General features: G+C 42.9%; 1 protein-coding gene and 1 long non-coding RNA gene across 2 annotated transcripts; one reads left to right on the top strand and one right to left on the bottom strand.

Moving 5' to 3' along the window:
* The first annotated feature begins 4,319 nt into the window (after positions 1 to 4,319).
* On the top strand, positions 4,320 to 4,685 carry LOC147474732 (uncharacterized). The gene has a single exon (XM_086585175.1). It carries the CDS (start codon positions 4,320 to 4,322, stop codon positions 4,683 to 4,685), a length of 366 nt encoding a protein of 121 aa, XP_086441301.1.
* An 8,819-nt stretch (positions 4,686 to 13,504) lies between these two features.
* LOC147474731 (uncharacterized) lies at positions 13,505 to 16,343 on the bottom strand. The gene is made up of 3 exons (XR_015208617.1): positions 16,311 to 16,343; positions 16,110 to 16,202; positions 13,505 to 13,845 (listed from the first exon to the last, which is right to left on the bottom strand). It is a non-coding gene; the product is annotated as an uncharacterized LOC147474731 (long non-coding RNA).
* Positions 16,344 to 19,271: the final 2,928 nt, after the last annotated feature.

Here is a 19,271-nt window from a genome sequence, read left to right as displayed (position 1 = left end):
AATAATCATGAGCTAAGCTCTCGATCATGCTAACCTCTCCATCGATATTCGTATCAGGAAACTGTTTGGTCGTTTTAAAAACATTGACCTCAACGGAAAGATGGCCAAAGGATAAGGACATCGAACCATCGCGGCAGTTTATAAGCGCGTTGGCAGTTGCCAAGAAAGGGCGCCCTAAAATGATCGGAATAGAGTCGTTAGCAACTTTTGTATCGAGGATAACAAAATTCGTAAGATAGTAGAAATCCTGAACCTTAACCAGCACGTTTTCCACTACACCCTTAGGATACTTGATAGATTTATTAACTAATTGCAACGTCATTGTTGTAGGTTGCATTTCCTATAGACCTATTTGTTTATATAAATAATAAGGGAGTAAGTTAACACTCGCCCCCAGGTCTAATAAAGCAGTGGTCGTGTGAGTATAACCTAAAGTGCATTGTACAGTAGGACGACCAGGGTCCTTGTACTTAACGATTTCATTGTGTTCCGTTGAGGTTGGAAACTGTTCAGTTAAAAAGACATCTTTAAAGAATCTTTGTCTTACGCCTAGTAGTGCACAACTCTTTAAGAAACTTAGCATGGTGAGGTAAGTTTTTAATTGCTTCAAGAAAAGGTAAGTTTATCATTAGATTTTTAAAAACTTCCCTAATCTCGTCTAAAATTTGTATCCTTGTTTAACATAGCTAATTTATGAGGAAACAGTGGTTTCTCACTATATTTAGCATATGGATCAGCAGGATGGTTAACCTTGCTTTTCTGTTTCTTATGTTGTGGTTTAACTGGTACCTCTATAAGGGTAGGATCTTCAGTTTCTATTTCAGTATCTAGTGTAATATCAGGTGTAGGGATTACTGGTGGGGTAACTATAAACATAGTTACTTTGTTATCAACCACTCTGCCTGAACGGAGAGTGGTGATGGAATTTATCTCACCTACGTTTGCATTTTCGTTACTAGTATTACCGTTTACCTCAAAGGCTGTGTTTGGTGTTTTAGGATTAGGTATCCCTTGTCCTGGAAACAAACCTTTGGGTTGTACTTTCTCTTGTGCTAACTACTGTAAGGAAAGTTGGATGGCTTGTAAAATTTATTGTTGGGTTTGCATAAAGGCGTCAAAATGATCCAGTTGTGGAGGAGTGTTAGCTATAGGTTGTGTGATAGGAACTATGTCACGTTGATTATTAATGGGTGGATTTTGATAGTTATTATTTACCGAAACGATACCTCTATTAGTATTATAATTATTATTGTTATAATTATTATAATTACCCTGACCTTGTCATTGTCGTGGTTAAACTTGGTTGTTATAATTATAATTACCCTGACCTTGTCCTTGCCTTGGTCGAGCTTGGTTGTAATTGTTTGTTGGCCTAACATTTGGGTTAAATAACCTTGGAGGTTGTTGATTATTTCGCCAACCGAAGTTGGCGTTTTGTCGCCAAGCTGCGTTAGGTTCGCTATTAATAGAACAGACATTATCTTGTTGGTCATAGGCGAGAGGACAATAGGAGTCTGGATGTTCAGGACTCAAACAAAAATTACATGTATTAGAGTTGACATTCATGATGGGGATAGGAGTTTGTTGAAAATAAAAGGTCTCTACCTTTTTAGTGAGAGATTCGATTAAATTTTTAAGTTCAGGATCGTGTTTCATCTCAAACATACCGGCAGCTTTAACTGTTGTAGAAGAACTAGCGGAACGGGAGATATCATCACGACCCCTTCAGTTATTATTTTGCTTAGTTTGATCTTCTAAAAATTTATAAGCCTCTGAGGCTCCCTTACTTAGGAAACTACCCCCATTCATTATGTCAAGGACTTCTTTATGGTGGTGTAGAAGTCCCTTGAAAAAGGCACGAACTAACGTGTCTTTCGCAAGGTTATGGTGTGGACACTCTATAAGAAGATCGGTGAAACGATTCCAAGCCTCTAAAAATGATTCATGAGGATTCTGTCGAAAGAAATGAATCTTGGAAAGCATTTCATCGGTCTTCAGTGGTAGGTAAAAATGTTCCATAAATAGTTGAACAAGTTTAGCCCACGAGTCTACAAAATTAGGTGCTTGGACAGTTAACCAAGACGCCGCCTTATCGACTAAGGTGAAAGGAAACATCCTCAGTTTAACTTGTTCCGCACCAACCGTAGGATGCTGGAATGTAGTAAGGACTTAGTCAATCCTATGCATGTGCTGATAAGGTTTTTCATGGTCTAACCCATGAAAAATTGGTAACAAATTAAATATATTTGGGGGGATTCGGAAATCCCCTACTGGGTCTGATAGAATAATGCAAGATTTAGGGCTATCGTTCAAGGCTTTGTAAAAGTCAGAGAGAGGAAACTCTCCTTCTTCAGCCATTATTTCAAGTGTGGTGTGTGGTATGCTAACTAGAGGTGTAATGAGTGATATATGTAGCGACCCAATTTATGATGGTCGACGGTCCGGCGGGTGATGGATCTAGAAAGAGGACATGCAGTGAGCATTCTATTAGGGCCGCAGACATAGGAGTCAAGTATGAAGGCTGAGAACCGAGGATTGACAGTGTAGAGCCACGACGTGAAGAGATAGCTGACCTGGAATTGTACCATCAGGACTCGTGCCCAGCAGGAGCACGGGAAAAACCCTAGGGTCATACGGGAACCCTCCACGCGGCAATCAATGGACCGAGAGATGGAGGGACAGGTGGATGGCCTAAGAGAGAGATGAGGGATTATAAATAGAACAGGAGAGGAGGAGAAGAGGGGAGGTCACAACATTTGGCGCCGTCTGTGGGGAAAGAGAGTGGAAAATAGTGAGATGGCAACAAAAAGAAGAGTGGGTCGACCAAAAAAGACGACGGTCGCCGAGATGGATGTGGAATCAGTAAGGAGTGAAGGGGAGGAGCAAGGTAGGGAAGAGACAGTAATGTCAGAAGCGGAGGAAACAAGGTTGTTGCATGAGGAGATAGTGAGGTTGAGAGAAGAAAATGAGGGGTTAAGGAGAGAGAAAGAGACAATAGAGGAGTCGGAAAGGGAAGTGTCGAGAGCAGAGAAAGAGGAGGAAGGGGGAACAGATGCAGAAGAACAGACGGTGGTGGGGCTCACCAAGGAGCAAGTCAGAGAAATGATCGCCAGCGATCTGAAGGCTAGTCTGGAACAAACCAAGGGCATGGGAGGTGCGGCGAGTCAGGTGGTGGCAGGGTTGAACCACAACCCACTAGCAACTCGATCTGGAAGTCGGAGGTGCCGAAAAGGTTCAACCTGCTAAGGTTTGAGAGGTACGATGGGACTAGGGACCCCGCTGACCACATTCATCATTTCCGGCAGTAGCTGTCGTTGTGGCAGGAGCTGCGGTATGACGGGCTGAGATGTATGATGTTCCTGGCAAGCTTAAAAGGGATAGCATCTGACTGGTATTATAGATTACCTTCTAAGAGTATTAATAACATTCAGGAGTTGGAGCAGGCGTTCATTGATCATTTTATACACCAGAAGAAGCGTGTTGTGGACATCGCGACCTTTTTCAACGTAAGGCAGAGGTCCGCTGAATCGGTAAGGGATTTCTTGTGTAGATTCAAAGCGGAGACCTTGAAAGTGGAGAATCTGGACAAAAGGACGGCGGTGATAGCTTTCGAGAGAGGATTGCGCCCGGGAACAAGGGTACATGAGTCGGTAGCCAAGAATGAGATTGCAACATTATAGGATCTGTACCCGAGGGTGGAGAAGTACATCAGGTACGAAGACACCATGCAGAAGGAGGTGAGAAGGCCAGGGAAGGTGGTGTTATCGCTGGAAAAGGGCGAGGGGCGTCGGCGATATGAGTCCTTGGACAAAGGGGGCAGCGGATACCGAGGATATTCGTCGCGGAACGAGAAGAGTAGAGAAGAGGCTAGGAGGGAGAGTCGAGACAAAAAGCCCTATCGCGAGGTAGAGCAAGTGCCACTGAACAAGTCGTTGAGCGAGATACTACCGTTGATTCAGAATTTGCAGGGGTATGAGGGTCCACGAACCAAACCAGTGGAGGTACAAGGCAAACCCTATTGTGCCTATCATCAAATACACAACCATGAGACGGACGGCTACTATACATTAAGATGGTTGATTCAGAGGATGATAGGAAAGGGGTTGTTGAAGGAATTTATAACAGAAGAAGAGAAGGTAGAGCAAGCAATGACCCAGGGGAGGATATTGGGGACGATCAACGTGATCTTCAGTGGAGAGATATTGAGCCACAATGAACACCGAGACAGAATACGGCGGGCGGCAAGCATACAATAGGTACATGAATCAGCAGGACATTCGCGGGCGACCTCCTGGTCCACGAATGGAAGGGGAAGAATAATGTTCACCGACACGGACCTTCAAGCCATCGATTCCCCGCATGAGGATGCGCTGGTGATCACAGTGGCGATGGGAAATTACATGGTAAAGAGGGTGTTAGTGGACTACGGCAGTGCAGTAGATTTACTGTTTAGAGGGACAATGGAAGAAATAAAGATAGAAAGGAAGCAATTGAGACCCTCACCGACAAATTTGTATGGGTTCAACAGAATCATGACGGAACCTTTGGGGGAGCTTCTGCTCCCAGTGACCACGAGACCCGTTACAGTGTTCTCGAGATTCAAGGTGGTGGATGCCGACTCGCAATACAATGCCATCCTGGGAAGGAGGTGGATTCACGAGATGAAAGCAATTCCCTCTACCTAATACCAAGTGATTCGATTCCCTACCCCTACCGGGGTATATGAGGTCCGCGGGGATCGGGTGTCAGCTAAAAACAGTCACCAGAGTACAGTGAAGAGATTGATCCGCGGATTAGAGGAAGAGACTTCACGTTCCAGGAAGAGGCAGGCATAGCAATTACAGTGCACCGTCGGGGAGGGGTCGGCGGAGTTAATAGAGGGACCAAAGACCTTGGATGAGATAGAGGTAGTAAATTTGGGGGAAGGCAATGAGGAAAAGTTCACATCTGTGGGGTCCAGTTTGTCTGAGGAATGGAAGGTTAAGTTAGTACAGTTTTTGTCTGCCAATAAAGATGTGTTTGCGTGGACGATTGAGGAGGTCACCTGATTAGACCCGGAATTCGCATGTCATAGGTTACATATGAGGGAAGACACGAAGTCAGTAAGACAAAAGATGCGAGGAATTATACCGAAGTACGCCGAAGGAATTCGCGAGGAGGTCACGAGGTTGAAGGGGGCAGGTATAATACGAGAGGTGTCGTTTACCGACTGGTTGTCAAATGTGGTAGCAGTGCCCAAGAAGAATGGCAAGGTACGTATGTGCGTCGACTTCACTGACGTGAATTCAGATGACCATGTATGGGCCAGATCAGGAGAAGACAGCCTTCGTGGTGGAAGGCGGTACATATTGTTATACGAGAATGCCATTTGGATTGAAGAACGTTGGGGCCACATTTCAGCGGCTAAGGGAGAAAATGTTTGAAAGCAAGATCCGGAAGGGGATTGAGATTTACATAGATGACATGGTGGAGAAGAGCATTTAGAGGGTTTGAAAGAGACGTTCCATATATTGACAATTTAAAGCTTAACCCAGAGAAGTGTACGTTCGGCGTTACTACGGGGAAGTTTCTGGGATACATAGTTACTTACCAGGGAATAGAGGCCAATCCCAAGCTGATAAGAACCCTAGTGGAGATGTCGTCGCCTCAGGATGTCAAAGAGGTGCAGAGACTTGCAGGAAAGGTCGCGGCTTTAAATAGGTTCATCTCAAAGTCATCGGATAAGTGTAGGCCGTTGTATCGGTTGCTGAGAAACACTCTGGATTTTGAATGGACCGCGGAATGCGAGGAGGCGTTCCAGGAGTTGATGAGTTATCTAGGTAAGGCTCCTCTGCTGTCGCGACCGGAACAGGGAGAAAAATTATACTTGTATTTAGGGGTCACGGAGTATGCCATTAGCTCAGTACTAGTCAGAATTATGGGTAGGTTAGAAAAGCCGGTGTACTTCCAAAGTAAAAAACATTCTGGATGCCGAGACCCGGTGTAGCAGAGTCGAAAGATATGCCTTGGCATTGGTGTTCTCTGCCCTGAAGTTGAAACCATACTTTGAAGCACACTCTGTGGTGGTGGTGACAAATCTGCCTTTAAAGCAAGCATTGAGAGCAGAAAAGTCTGGGAGGATGCTGAAATGTGCAGCAATGTTGAGTTCGTACGAGATACAATATCATATCAGAACAGCGGAGAAGGCGATGCGGTGGCAGAATTCTTAGTAAAGTTTCCAGCGGAGGATCCCACCTAGGGAGAAGAGATGATCATGGAGCCGGAAAAGATCATTGAACAGGACTGGTTGGACCCCTGGGATCGAAGAAATGGGTGGAGAGTGTTCGCCGACGGGTTAGCCACAGACACTTGCAGTGGGATAGGAGTGGTGTTGGTCACGTCGAAGAACAACAGAATGGAGTTAACCATGAAGTTAGGCCGCGGCATCTAATAATGAAGCAGAGTATGAGGCGGTAATAGCAAGCATGAGAATGGCAGAGGATGTGGGGGTAAAAGAACTGACAATGTATTCGACTTCGAATTTTAGTAGTGTGCCGTGCAAGCGGGGGTTCTTCGCTGCGATGCCCGCGGATGGTAAAATATTTGAAAGTGCTGCAAAAGAGGGCCACCAGGTTTGCAAAGAGCAAGTTCATACATTTGGGTCACGGCGAGAACAGACATGTCGATGCCCTAGCATACATGGCTGCCGCAATTCCTGAGTCTGAAGAGAGAGTGATAAAGGTAAAGCGATTGGAGAAACCTAGTACAGAGGAAGGGGCTGAGATATGTCAGGCAGAGGAGGAAGAGGGGGGTTGGATTAAGCCCATCAAGAGTTTTTTGTCTGGGGACGTGGTGAAAGATAAAAAGGAGTAAAATATATTGGAGCAGACTTCTCAGAGGTACGTGCTGATAGAAAGGGAGCTGTATCAAAAGAATTTTAATGGGCCTTTGCTGAAGTGTCTCGGGCCGAAGTTAGCCCTAGAGGTGTTGGCGGAGTTACATGGGGGAGACTGTGGAAGTCACTCAGCGGGCAGAACAACAGCGCACAGATTGATAACGCAGGGCTACTTTTGGCCACACATGAAGAGGGATGTCGTGAACTACGCTAAGCGATGTGAAAAGTGCCAGAAGTTTGCTCAGATGATCTTTGCGCCAGGGGAACCACTACATAGTGTGTCTAGTCCGTGGCCTTTCGCAATGTGGGTAATGGATATAGTGGGTCTGCCCATGGCTATCGGCAAAAGGAGATTCATGTTGGCGGCCACAGATTATTTCACCAAGTGGATCGAGGCAGTGGCCCTGCAACAGGTCAAGGAAGCTCAAGTGATCAAGTTCTTGTGGGAGAATATCATCTGTAGATTTGGGTTGCCATATATTATCATAGCGGACAATGGAGCCCAGTTCACCGGATCCAAAGTGCAGGCGTTCTTACAAGCAAACAAGGTAAAACAGGGGTTCTCAGCTCCGTACAATCCAGAAGGCAACGGGCAGGCAGAATCTTCTAACAAGACCATTATGAACAATCTCAAAAGGAAGCTAGAAGATAAGAAAGGCGTGTGGGCAAATGAACTGAGTCATGTTCTCTGGGCATAAAGGACAACGCCTCGAACGTCAACCGGGGAAACTCCTTTCTCTTTAGCTTATGGAGTCGAGGTCGTGATTCCCTCGGAAATGGTGGCAGCCACAACGCAGACAAGAGCGGTGGAAACAGGACTGAATGAGAGCATACTGGCAGTGGATATGACTTTAGCAGAAGAGAGAAGAGACGCGGCGCGAATCAGACTAGAGGAATATCACCGCAGCCTTCAGGGACATTATAACAAGAGAGTCAAGCCGCGACAGTTCAGAGTAGGGGATGCCGTGCTGCGAGGAGTGACACACAGTACCAAGAGAGAAAATAACGGAAAGCTAGGACAGAACTGGGAGGGGCCCTATACGATGGTCGACATAGGAGGAGCTGGTACTTACAAGCTGCGAACAGTAGAAGGAAGAGTTCTAGAAAAGCCATGGAATGTGAGAATGTTAAAAAGTTCAATGCTTGAATGTAATGAAAGTCCAGAACGACACATTGGAGCTGTTTGTAAATATATAATACAATGGCACTTTTGGGGAGTAAATTTCACCCTTATGCATAAATGTAACAGTCAGGCTAAACACGGTTTGAGGGAAAGAGATGCCCAAAGACGAGAGGTCCACCTCAAATTAGAGCCGCGGATCCGGGAGAGCCATCTGCGGAAGAAAGGCATACGCTACACCCGGGGGCAAAGAGAGAAGCCCAGCGGTTGGCAAAGCCACTCCAAAAGAGAGACCGCGGTGGGGATGAGCCCTCCGCGGAGAAACTGCTTAAATTGTGTCCACGGTAGGTTGAGCTGCCCTAATGGAACTCGTAGTCTATGAGTGCCTGCGAAGTGAAATGAGATATTCACGAGTGAGAGGCGTGGGTCACACATGGGGGCAATAAGAGAGAAGGCCCACAGTGTAGAGACTGACAAAGGGAGAGAGAGTAGAGACGGAAAGGGATGAATAACAGCATTTCAGGCAAAACAATAACTAAAGCCAAGGGACCGTACATATAAGGGGGGGGCGGGTGGAGTGAAACTGTTCCTAACCAAACAAACACACAAGTAAAAAAAGAAAGAAAAAATAATAACAATGGCACACTTAGTAAGAAAAGTTAGTTACAAGACAGCTAGTAAAATAACAGATAGCCAACATGGGGGGCTAATCTAAGTTCGGCAACAAGTTTTCAGCGAGGGGTGCATGGTCGAGAGCACTCGAGGCATGGCTCGGGGAGGTGGCCTCACAAACAGGGTCTTCGGGCAGCCGATTGAGAGTGGCAACATCAACTGACTCAGAAACAATCTGGTCCGCAGCAATGGGGACCATGACAACTGGATCTTCTGACATAGGAGAGGGAGGTTTTTCTAGGAGGAGTCGGCCTTCTTTGATTAAACGTGCATGTTCGTCAGTGAGCTTCTTGGCCACATGCTTGTCGGCTTGAGCTTTGAAGCTTATCCGCAGCTGCTACATGTCTTGAGTGTGTTGCAGAAAGAGAGCGGCAGTATTCTCGGTGTGTTGGAGGACAAGGGCTTCCCGCTGCTTGCTCAAGCAGTCATTCACTCCGTCCATAAAGTCCTGGTGGGAAGCTTCGGCAGTCCTTAATTCATCTTCAGCTCAAAGTTTGGCCATGTCCGCGGCTTCCAGATCAGCTTGAAGGCGTGCACAAGTGGCCCTTAGTCCATTGGGACCGTCGACTTCCTTCTCTAAAGATTCCACAGTACCCAGGGAAGAGAAAAGGCCACGGATCATGTAGGACATGTTCAAGCTCACCTAGCAACGAAAAAGTAGTCAGAATAATGGATAAAGCAGAGAGTGGAAGGTGTGGAAAGAGGGACATACCTTCTCCCAGCTGGCATAGAGGAGATGCGATGCTGTTCAAAGGTCCCAGTATCTGCATAAGCCAGGTCGCGGGGAAGATGGGAACCATAGAACATGGCTGAGGCCACAGCAGGGTTTTCCAGAGCAGAGTCCTCCACATTGACAGAACAGCCGCGCACCTTGAAGGTGGGGCGGAAAATTTCCGGAGCTGCGGACTCGGGGAGAGATCGAGTAGTTTGCATCTGTGAAGAGGGGTGAGGAGCCGCGGAAAGTTTTGCGGTAGGAGATGATCTGCTGCGCTTGTGTGGGGGCTCTTCAAACGAGAGATCCGCGGACGTGGGGGGGCAACTGAGGCCGGGACAGCTTGGGAGTAGGGGACTTCAGTTACTTCATCGTCAGAGTCACTGTCGAATAACGTAATCTTGGAGACATCCATCAGGGAAGGCGGGGAGTCGACAGGGGGGGAAGTTGGAGGAATATAATGATCTTCCCAGTCAGCGAGGGAGCGGAAGGAAGAGGGTGTACATCGGCAGGACTAAGAAGGAAGGTGGGCAGTGGATTTTCTGACTATCTCCACTAGAGCACGAGCCTTGGCCTGAGACTTGGTGGTTTTGAGAGTGAAACCGCGACTGCGAGGCTTACTCTTGGGAGGATGGGACACAGATGGTGGAGGAGGTGAAGGCCGAGGCTTTCGTTCTTTAGGGGGCGGGGGATGATAGAATGGAGCAAAGTATTTACCCAAAGTATGCAGAGCGGGGTCTATCAACAAGGGGGTTCCGTGGGAGGGATCTATGCCGAGAACTTTAACTTGAGAAGAGCCCAGGTTGCTGATTTGTTCAACGACCGCGGACTTCACGCCGGTGTAAAAGCGAGATTTCGATTCGGTCCTCCAACTTGCGCAATAGAGAAATAAAGATAAGGAGTGAGTCCGCAGCACAATCGATATAAGAAAGAGATGTAGTAAATTGAACTCACCGCGAGGCAGGAAGGTGAGATGATTGAGAGTCACTTTAGATGGAACATCCGCGGACAAGAAATTATCGGAGACGTACAGGGGGTAATGGTGCCAAGTTTTGTCCGAGGTGGTGAGTTTGAGGACGAAGGACTGTTTACCGGGACGGACACAGAAGGAGTGATATCTAACGTTCACGTCTTTGGTGCTTTTGCGTATATAGTAGTGAGAAATTATGTTGCGGAGGACTATTCGGGGCTCCTGGTGGAGGTTGTAATGGTTTGCGGCATACATGATACGCCAAAAATTGCCTATACCCTGGCAGGGGGGAATGTTGAAGTGGTTACATACTTCGACATCTAGTAGAGATAGAGGTAGCCGCAAGCCAGAGACAATTTGACCAACCGTGGCCATGAGACATCCAGGTCTGGGCGGAACCAAATGGGGGAAGTGAGTCACGTCAGGCACGTGCTCAAGGAGGATGTCGTCTGGTATACCATAGCCAACCCTAATCGCTTCTAGGTTAGGTCGACGGGAGCGTGGGGGAGGCGGTGGAAGTTTGAAAGGCCGCCCAGTGGTGGAGGGGGCCGCGGTGGGATTAGACGGAGGAGAAGACTCCTCCGCATATGACCGCGAGGAAGTCGGACCCTCTGATTAGGAATCCAATATGGGGAGAGAGCTAAAGAAGATGAACAGTTCATGAAAAGAAATGCAAAAGAGAAGAGGAAAGATTACCAACCTGATGCGTTAACCCAACAGCAAGAGCAAACACTTGAGCAAGCAAGGTATATAGAGAGGAAGGGTGAGAAGAAAACTAGAAAGGGGAAAGGGTTGAATGTAAAGAGGAGAGAGAGTAGTGTAAGAAGAAAGTAGGAAGTTCAAAAATGGCGTCTCGTGAGAAAGAAGAAGAAGAGTGAGGAATAAATGAAAAGGAGAGAGGGAGCGAGTGGAAGTTGAAGTGTGAAGGGGGTAAAAGGGTAAAAGAAGGGAATCGGAAACCAAGGAGCCGTCAGTTAAACAAGAGGATGCGTGACACGTGGCAGAGCGGGAAATGAGGCGATCCGAACCAAGCACGCGTGGGACACATGTGCCAATGATAAGAAAGCGTGAAACAGAAGCCAAGGGAAAAAGCAGGCAAATTGAGTTCTCGAGCCCACGAACATTGAGGAGGTTCGCGGACTCGAGAGGGGGCATTGTAACGACCCAATTTATGATGGCCGACGGTCTGGCGGGTGATGGATCCAGAAAGAGGACATGCAGTGGGGTGAAGAGCAATCTATTAGGGCTGCGGACATAGGAGTCAGGTATGAAGGCTGAGAACCAAGGACTGACAGTGTAGAGCCGCGACGTGAAGAGATAGCTGACCTGGAATTGTACCATCAGGACACATGCCCAGCAAGAGCATGGGAAAAACACTAGGGTCGTACGGGAACCCTCCACGCGGCAATCAATGGACCGAGAGATGGAGGGACAGGTGGATGGCCTAAGAGAGAGATGAAGGATTATAACTAGAACAGGAGAGGAGGAGAAGAGGGGAGGTCACAACAGTATACTAGAAAGGCGTGTTTGTTGACGTTGCCGGTTGATTACGTTAGGCTTTTTTTTCGGCCTGACCTTAATCTCATGCAAGGCTAAGACCAATCTTAACGAAACACAACAACACTCCAAACAATCCTGATATACTAGTATGAACATCTAACAGGAGATGCGAGGTGTGGAAGAAAGGAGTACCTGAATGCCTCCTTGCTTCGCTTATGAATAGCGTCTTGTTTACGCGAGCTTAGTGTATATAACAAGTTAGAACACTGAAAACCTTGAAGAAATGGAAGTTTGAAACAAACCTATGGAAATCGGGCAATTTCAGTAGAGGGCGTGGGTGGCGCTCAAAATAGGCATAGGTAGGGTGCGGGTCGCGCTCAGATCCAACTCGAGCTCCAGGCGCTTCAGCGCGGGGGGCGCTCGAACTTAGCCTTTGTAGGGCGCGGGTCGTGCTCAGGGAAAAACTCAAGGTCTAGGCGCTTCAGCGCTGGGGGCACTCAAGTTTTGCCTTGGCAAGGCGAGGGTCGCACTCAGCCAAAAATTGGGGTTCAGTGTTTGTTTGGTGGTCGCTTCTAATTTAGGATGCCTAGGGGTGGTCGCTCCCGCGGTAATTGCGAGGAAAATTTCAATGCTGAAATGGACAACCACAGTTAGAATCAAACAAGGGTGGGTGGGTTATGGGACTTTGGAAAACTAACAATTCTAAAGAATACAATGCTAAAAGGAACTAAGATGGCAGCGGCGCCATTTGATAAACATAAAATGATAGTTTTACCTACGAATAAGCGATTAAACTCAATGTAAGTAAAACTAAAACTAAACTTATGCTTGGTTATCAAAGATTTCTATACTGTCGAATCTATCGAAATAGAGTGGAGTAAAAGATTCGTTCCACTCCTAGTTCTTTAGCATTCAATGTATTCTAATATTGCGAGTCTATCCAAAGTTTAATGAGAGTAATGGTGGAATTATACTACGATGGCAATTCAATTAACTAAATACTAACTATAATGATTCAACTACGAAATGCTATGGAATACTAAGGTTTGAATCTAGATAAAGAATTAGGGGGGGATTGAATCCACCTTGAATCCAACTTAATTAACTAGCATAGATTGTTGTAATCCAATTCTTACGTTCTTACGATAAGAATTGGTCGTTCTAATCCCTAATCATTCATGGCAATCTCTACCAACTAATGATTAGCATGTGAGGAACACAACAAAAAAACAGTCAAGAAACAATGGCACATAGCTATCGTTTACAATGAAAACATGTGCTATATTCCGTCGTTATGGCCGTCATAAAAACTGTTGTAGTTTTTTAAATACGACGGCCCGGGGCACTTGTAATGTTTAAAAAACAACGACGGCTTTTAACACTTGTAAATTAACGATGGCTGTCAACCCATGTTTCTTTTAAAATTAGTCCCACGTATATTTAGAATTAAACCACAAACTTTAGCCGTCGTTTATGGGAGAGATTTTTCAGTGGTTCTCACTGCCATTTAATTATTATCCTTTTTTCTTTTCCTGTACCTGGTAGAAAAACATGTATAACATGTATTCCTATACCTGTAAAGCTGTAACTATGGAACATTAACAAAATATAAGATAAAAACCTGAATAAAAAAAAAATTCATTGAATACTTGAAACTTCAACAACTTGAGCAAATCCCATCTAACAACTTTGTACACAACCAAGTCTTTAAGATAACTTAAGAAAGTAATTTAGATCACATTAGTAAAAGTTTTAGGCCATGTAATAGTAGATCCCACGACAATGTCACCAAAGGTCATTTTTCCTCTAGCACCAAACAACTCAGTGTGAAATTGCAGAATCTCGTCCACTATGATCCGATATGCATTCTCAAGTACTTCAGCTCGATCACCAAGTATTCTTCCAAAGGCAACTACTCTACCCCCCATGCTTTGCAGCTCACATGTTTGTGTAGAATGTGATACCATTGGTTGCTTAGACAATGAATGACCAGTTGTCTGCAACGAACAAGATATGAAATAGTAAGAAAATATCAATACGACAAACATGTCAACTAGTAGATTCATGTGTAAAATCAAGAGTTGTATAACAATATATAGCAATATTATATATTTAGTTGGTAATTTCTTGCATACTCAACAAGGAACATGTAAACTTGGCAGCTTTATATATAGGCAAGAGGGAATTAAAACAAAAGAAACCAAGTAAATTGCAACATCATCCAACACTAAAAGAAAAAAGAAGAAATCCAATGTACTAGGCATACAATCTACCCCTCACCAGCTACTTAATTCTACTTTCTTCAACTCCTAAGATCAAGCTTACACTAGTACAAGAAAAAGACTCGCAGACATAAGACAACTATAAGCAGTTCCATTTTTACTTGGTGAATTTTTAATTATGAAAAAAATTATAATAACGTAGAGCAGCATGCACGAATGCACATCAACATGAAAGATACAGTAAAGTTTGTCAAATAAATATAAGTGCAAGAAAATGTTGGTTTTCTTACTTCTAATCCCAAACTCCTACTTCTGAAATGGAAGCTTCACAATTTCCGAAGGCCATCTACTAAGAATTGAGATTATGTCCAAGAAGAAAAAGGCACTTTATTGGGATTGCCTAGTGCGATTAAATAGCATAACAACAATGTATAGACTTTTCACCTTTATGAAGCTATGGGAGAACCAAAAAAAAATACAAAAGGATTACAAAAAAATCATTTGGGTTCCTTTAAAATGCGTTTAGCACTTTAGCACCAACACAATCTTTAACTACTAAGCACAGACATAAACTGAGAAGGTGTGGATACGTTCCTTGTAATACTACTTGATATATTTGAGATATTTAACACAAGGTCCCAGCTCTACGTGTTCTCTTTTCCAACTCTACCAGTACCTTGGTAAGTGACATACGACCTCCCAACAAAATTAGGTTGACACCACTTTGCTATTCTCATCACTCATAAGTCATGACCAAGTGTCAGAGCTAGTAGTAAGTTCCTACTATAAGCAGGTCATACAAATACTGTCTCATTTTAACTTCAACTACATTCATGACAAGCTTCATAATGATACAGAACCCACTACTCATCCTTATGAAGTGCTAACATCATTACGATTTACAAGTTAAAATGGTACACTAATTTTAACCAAATATCTAATCGGATGAAGAGTTCGTAGAGATTCGTGTTTGTGCTCCCTAATTAATTCCATGCATTATGAGCATTGCATTCACTTGTGACTGCATCTCCATTTGGTTTGAGCAAATGTGAGGAATGATCTGACACCCTCAAGATATTGCGTAGAAGCTGGAGGTGCTTTCATCCATGCCCTGTTTGGGGGTACTGAAAACATTCCTACTATACAAAAGAATTAGAATAAACTTGTATGTACAATATTAGCAATAAGCACAAGTTCAAGCTAGCAACTGTGAAATGCCAAGATAAACTTTAAATATATATTGGACACTAATGTCAACAGGTAGAACTGGCATATAAATATATATTCATCACTGAATAACATGTAACCGGTAACTAACTACAGAAACTAGGGGGCATGCCATTTGTAGTTGTGGTAGACTATGCTTGATAAAGTAAAATCACACCAATGCAATTTCATTTGTTTCTGATAAAACACTTGGGAGAAATATAGAAACTTCTCCAACGAGAGGAAGTGTATATGAAGACTCCACAACAGGTTTAAACCACCTGAAAGAGTCATATTTTTTTCTTCAATACCACTTATAATAGTGTTGCAAGTTAACAAGAGTTTCAAGGTCATTGAGGTCCCATACGGTATAGGAAGGGAACTTTAGAACTAATCTCATAGCCTTTGATGAACAATTAATTATTAAGTCTACATCTATATGAACGGATATTAAGATTTCTAGTCAAACAATACAAAAGAGGCAGGACGATGCTACGACATCGAGCCCATTACTGGAGAAGAAAATCAATATATTTGTTATGTAGCCTATCTTTTAGACCTTTTTGAAGAGGGTTTTGTTACTAACATGTTTACTTCCATTATGGGTAATGTTTTTGGGTTCAAAGCGCTACGTGCTCTTCGTTTGGAGGATCTGCGAATTCCTGTTGCTTATGTTAAAACTTTTAAGGACCGCCCCATGGTATCCAAGTTGAGAGAGATAAATTGAACAAGTATGGTCGTCCCACACACACACACACACACACACACACACGCACACACACACAATGAATGGAAGAACTCTTAACTGTGTCAAAGCTCATAAGATAACTTACCCACATAGGTGTTATATATGGCGAAAGTTCATCGAAGAAAGGCAAGAACAATGCCTTGAATCTTTTAATCAAAGTGCCCAAACAATCACCAACCTGAGGAAGAACAAAACTATTAGATACAAAGATATTGCAAAAGTTGGTGCTAGTCAATAGAACCAACTGATAAATGAAATATTTCAGTAAAAGCATCTGTGAACAAACTTGATCAAACACTTCTTCTTCTTGCTCATTTTCTTCTTTTTAAGTAACTCCCCTTACGCATCAAAGTCCTCTCAGATTGGCCTTTTTATGCTCTTTCTAGTTGAGTTGGCAGTGATAACCTGCTTTATCTCATCCATAATGCATCTCACCTGGTTCTCATCAAGAAGTGAACCAGACACCTGAAGAAGAAAATGCAGTCACTAAAGATAAGGTCCAGGATTCAAGTGAGAATAACATGACAAGAGTCCGAGAACGGGATCATATTGAAGGAGTATCGTGAACACAGATTGAATACAAAAGGAAGAAAGAAGGTAAGTTGGTGAAATAAGATCAAAATACTCATTCAAACCTGTATGCATTTGTTCAAAGCATCCAGCATGCTCGCAGAGATTTCTGTCTCTGACTCCTACAAGAAACTAATTAAGAAGTAATAAATCTATTAACAAGGCAGATTAGTTTTAATTCATTTTGAGGTTACAAATTACAATTGAACAGAAGTGCAAATATTTATTCCTATACGTAAAAATAATAAAGCCAACTCATGCCAATGTTTTTCCAATGTTGTTTACATTACATATTTCTCTCCTGGAAAATGAAAATCTCCAATTTCATGTCTTTAAAGATATTATATTTTTATTTTTCTTGGATACGCTTCTCCCATCCATTTTGACAATTTGTTGAAAGAGATAAATATGCAGCAACACATGGGGAGTACAGAAACACCAAACACATACCTTTCATCATCTGATACATCTATATCGACATCTAAATCTGCAGAAGTGATAGTGACATCAGGTGTAAGTTGAGCAAATTGAAGTAACGAAGGCATCACAACACTCATGTAAAGGATGAAATATATCCTGCCCAAGACACTTGCAGAGCCTGGCACATGCCTGCATCACGCATTAGTGCGATTATATTCTAATACAGGGGGAAGTTATACAGAGCGTCATTGAGTTTGAAATAAGTTGGCTGATAACATACTTGCAGCATGTAACTTCTTGTCGGATCAACTGTCTCCGTCTGAGATCCTTGCAAACTCACAAGAACTTTCGTTACCTTGCATAGGATTCAAAACACAATGGAGTAGTCACTAACAAGCAATGACAAATAACACCTACAGAAGTTGATCCTTATCCTGATAATAGCACAAGTATGGACATAAATTGCATCACACGATTATCAAATGGGCATATTCGAGGAATAACTAGGAGCCAAACAGTGAGCCTCCACACAACTATAATCATAGAAAAAGAATTACGCAACAATAGTAACTCATGCAAGGGGAGGAAATCTGCATATATATAACTTAAATATGTAAAAGTACAATGCTATCATAAAAATGAAACAGGCGTTGTTAAAGCATAAACAGGGAATAAGAACCCACATTACCTATCTTAGACATGTTTCATTGTTTCCGAGAAGGTTAGCATACTGAGAAGGCACATTATATTGATGCCAATACATTTGATAATGGATTTTACTTCTGATTTTTTTGGTAGATTAAAGTCTTTGTGAAAATTTGTTAGGTAGAAAAACATACAAATGTCTTAAATAGGAACTTATGGATGAGAAGAACAACTAGCCCACTCTCTATTTCCAGACAAGAGGAAGCCTTTTATTCCTCTTGTAATAACAAGTAAGTCGAAATAAATCAGGTGCAAGCAATAAAACTTGCTATCATTATCCTTCCTGTTCCTCTCCAAATGCTTTCAAATTACAGCCACCTCCTTAATCAAATGATATAAATCTTCACGAAATCAGGTGTAATCACAAACACCCCACCCCAAAATAACACCAAATCATATTAATAGCAAAGCATTACCTTACAAAAAAAATATAAAAAATAACATATTTTTAGTCATCAATTCATTACACCCTAACCCATAAATTAAATATGTACACAAAAAGCAACCACCAAAATAAAACACCAAAAAAAACTAGCTTGTAACAAACAATTGATTAAAAAAATTGATGGAGAAGAAAGGATGCACCTTTAAAACCCATACACAAAGAATTAAGTGTAGAGCTCAAGTATCTAACTCCCTAACAATTAACTTAAGAGGACGTTGAAAGGTTAATACCTAGAAGGAACAAAGGTGACTAGTTGTATGTGTTACTACCTCTAAAAATTTAGTTTGAGAAACAAATTAAACATTAAATTTGTAATCTTTGAGGAAAAATTCAACCTTTTTGAAAAAACGAATGCAATTGGTTAATATAACAACAACAAATTTAATTTTTCGACTAATAGAAGAACTGATGGGAAAAATAAATAGAAGAATTGAAATATGAAGAATTACCTGAACTAAGAGATAGGAACAACAATTAGAGTAGACGATTACCTGAACTTAGAGATGGAAACTAAGAGACCCTCACTTTCTATTTTTCTCTCATTTAAGAATGAGCCGGAAGTAGTAGTATTGACGAAGGCGTATTCTCTCTTCTCTCTCACCGGCTATATTATTTTAGGGTTCTCAAATTGTTTTGTTTATTTGCCAACCGAAATTTACCGCGAAGTGTAATTTTTTGCGAAATAGCATAGCGGGAATGAGCAGGTCAAAGGCTCCAAATTCTAATGTAAGGGTACATGGATGTTGAGTTGAACAACCACGGCTATTGGCACTCGTGTTATTACGTGTGCTATTAACCGTCGCTTATGCCCGACTGCAGTTGTTGTATTTTGGCCCATTTGGTGTAGTGGAAGTTCTACCCATTCTCATGGCAAATCAACTCCCTTCTAGAGTGGAATAGACTCTTACAACGATTCTACACTACACAATCAAGTTTTCATCAAGGCTTCATCAAACCCCTCTAATGGAGGTTTAACCTTGATTCATCAAACTATCATTTCCATATGAAATTGAATAAGACATAATATAAAGATTATAACTTTACTATATCAATCTCCTCTAGAATTCAATTCGAAATTAAATAACTAAGAAATGAATAACAAACAAG

Source organism: Coptis chinensis, chromosome 9 (genome assembly GCF_015680905.1).
Source record: "Coptis chinensis isolate HL-2020 chromosome 9, ASM1568090v1, whole genome shotgun sequence".
Taxonomy (NCBI): domain Eukaryota; kingdom Viridiplantae; phylum Streptophyta; class Magnoliopsida; order Ranunculales; family Ranunculaceae; genus Coptis; species Coptis chinensis.
This window is presented reverse-complemented; position numbering and strand designations above follow the sequence as displayed.

What these genes read in the sequence shown, in the direction of transcription:
- LOC147474732 (XM_086585175.1), top strand. Translation starts at nt 4,320, where the DNA reads ATGTTCACCGACACGGACCTTCAAGCCATCGATTCCCCGCATGAGGAT.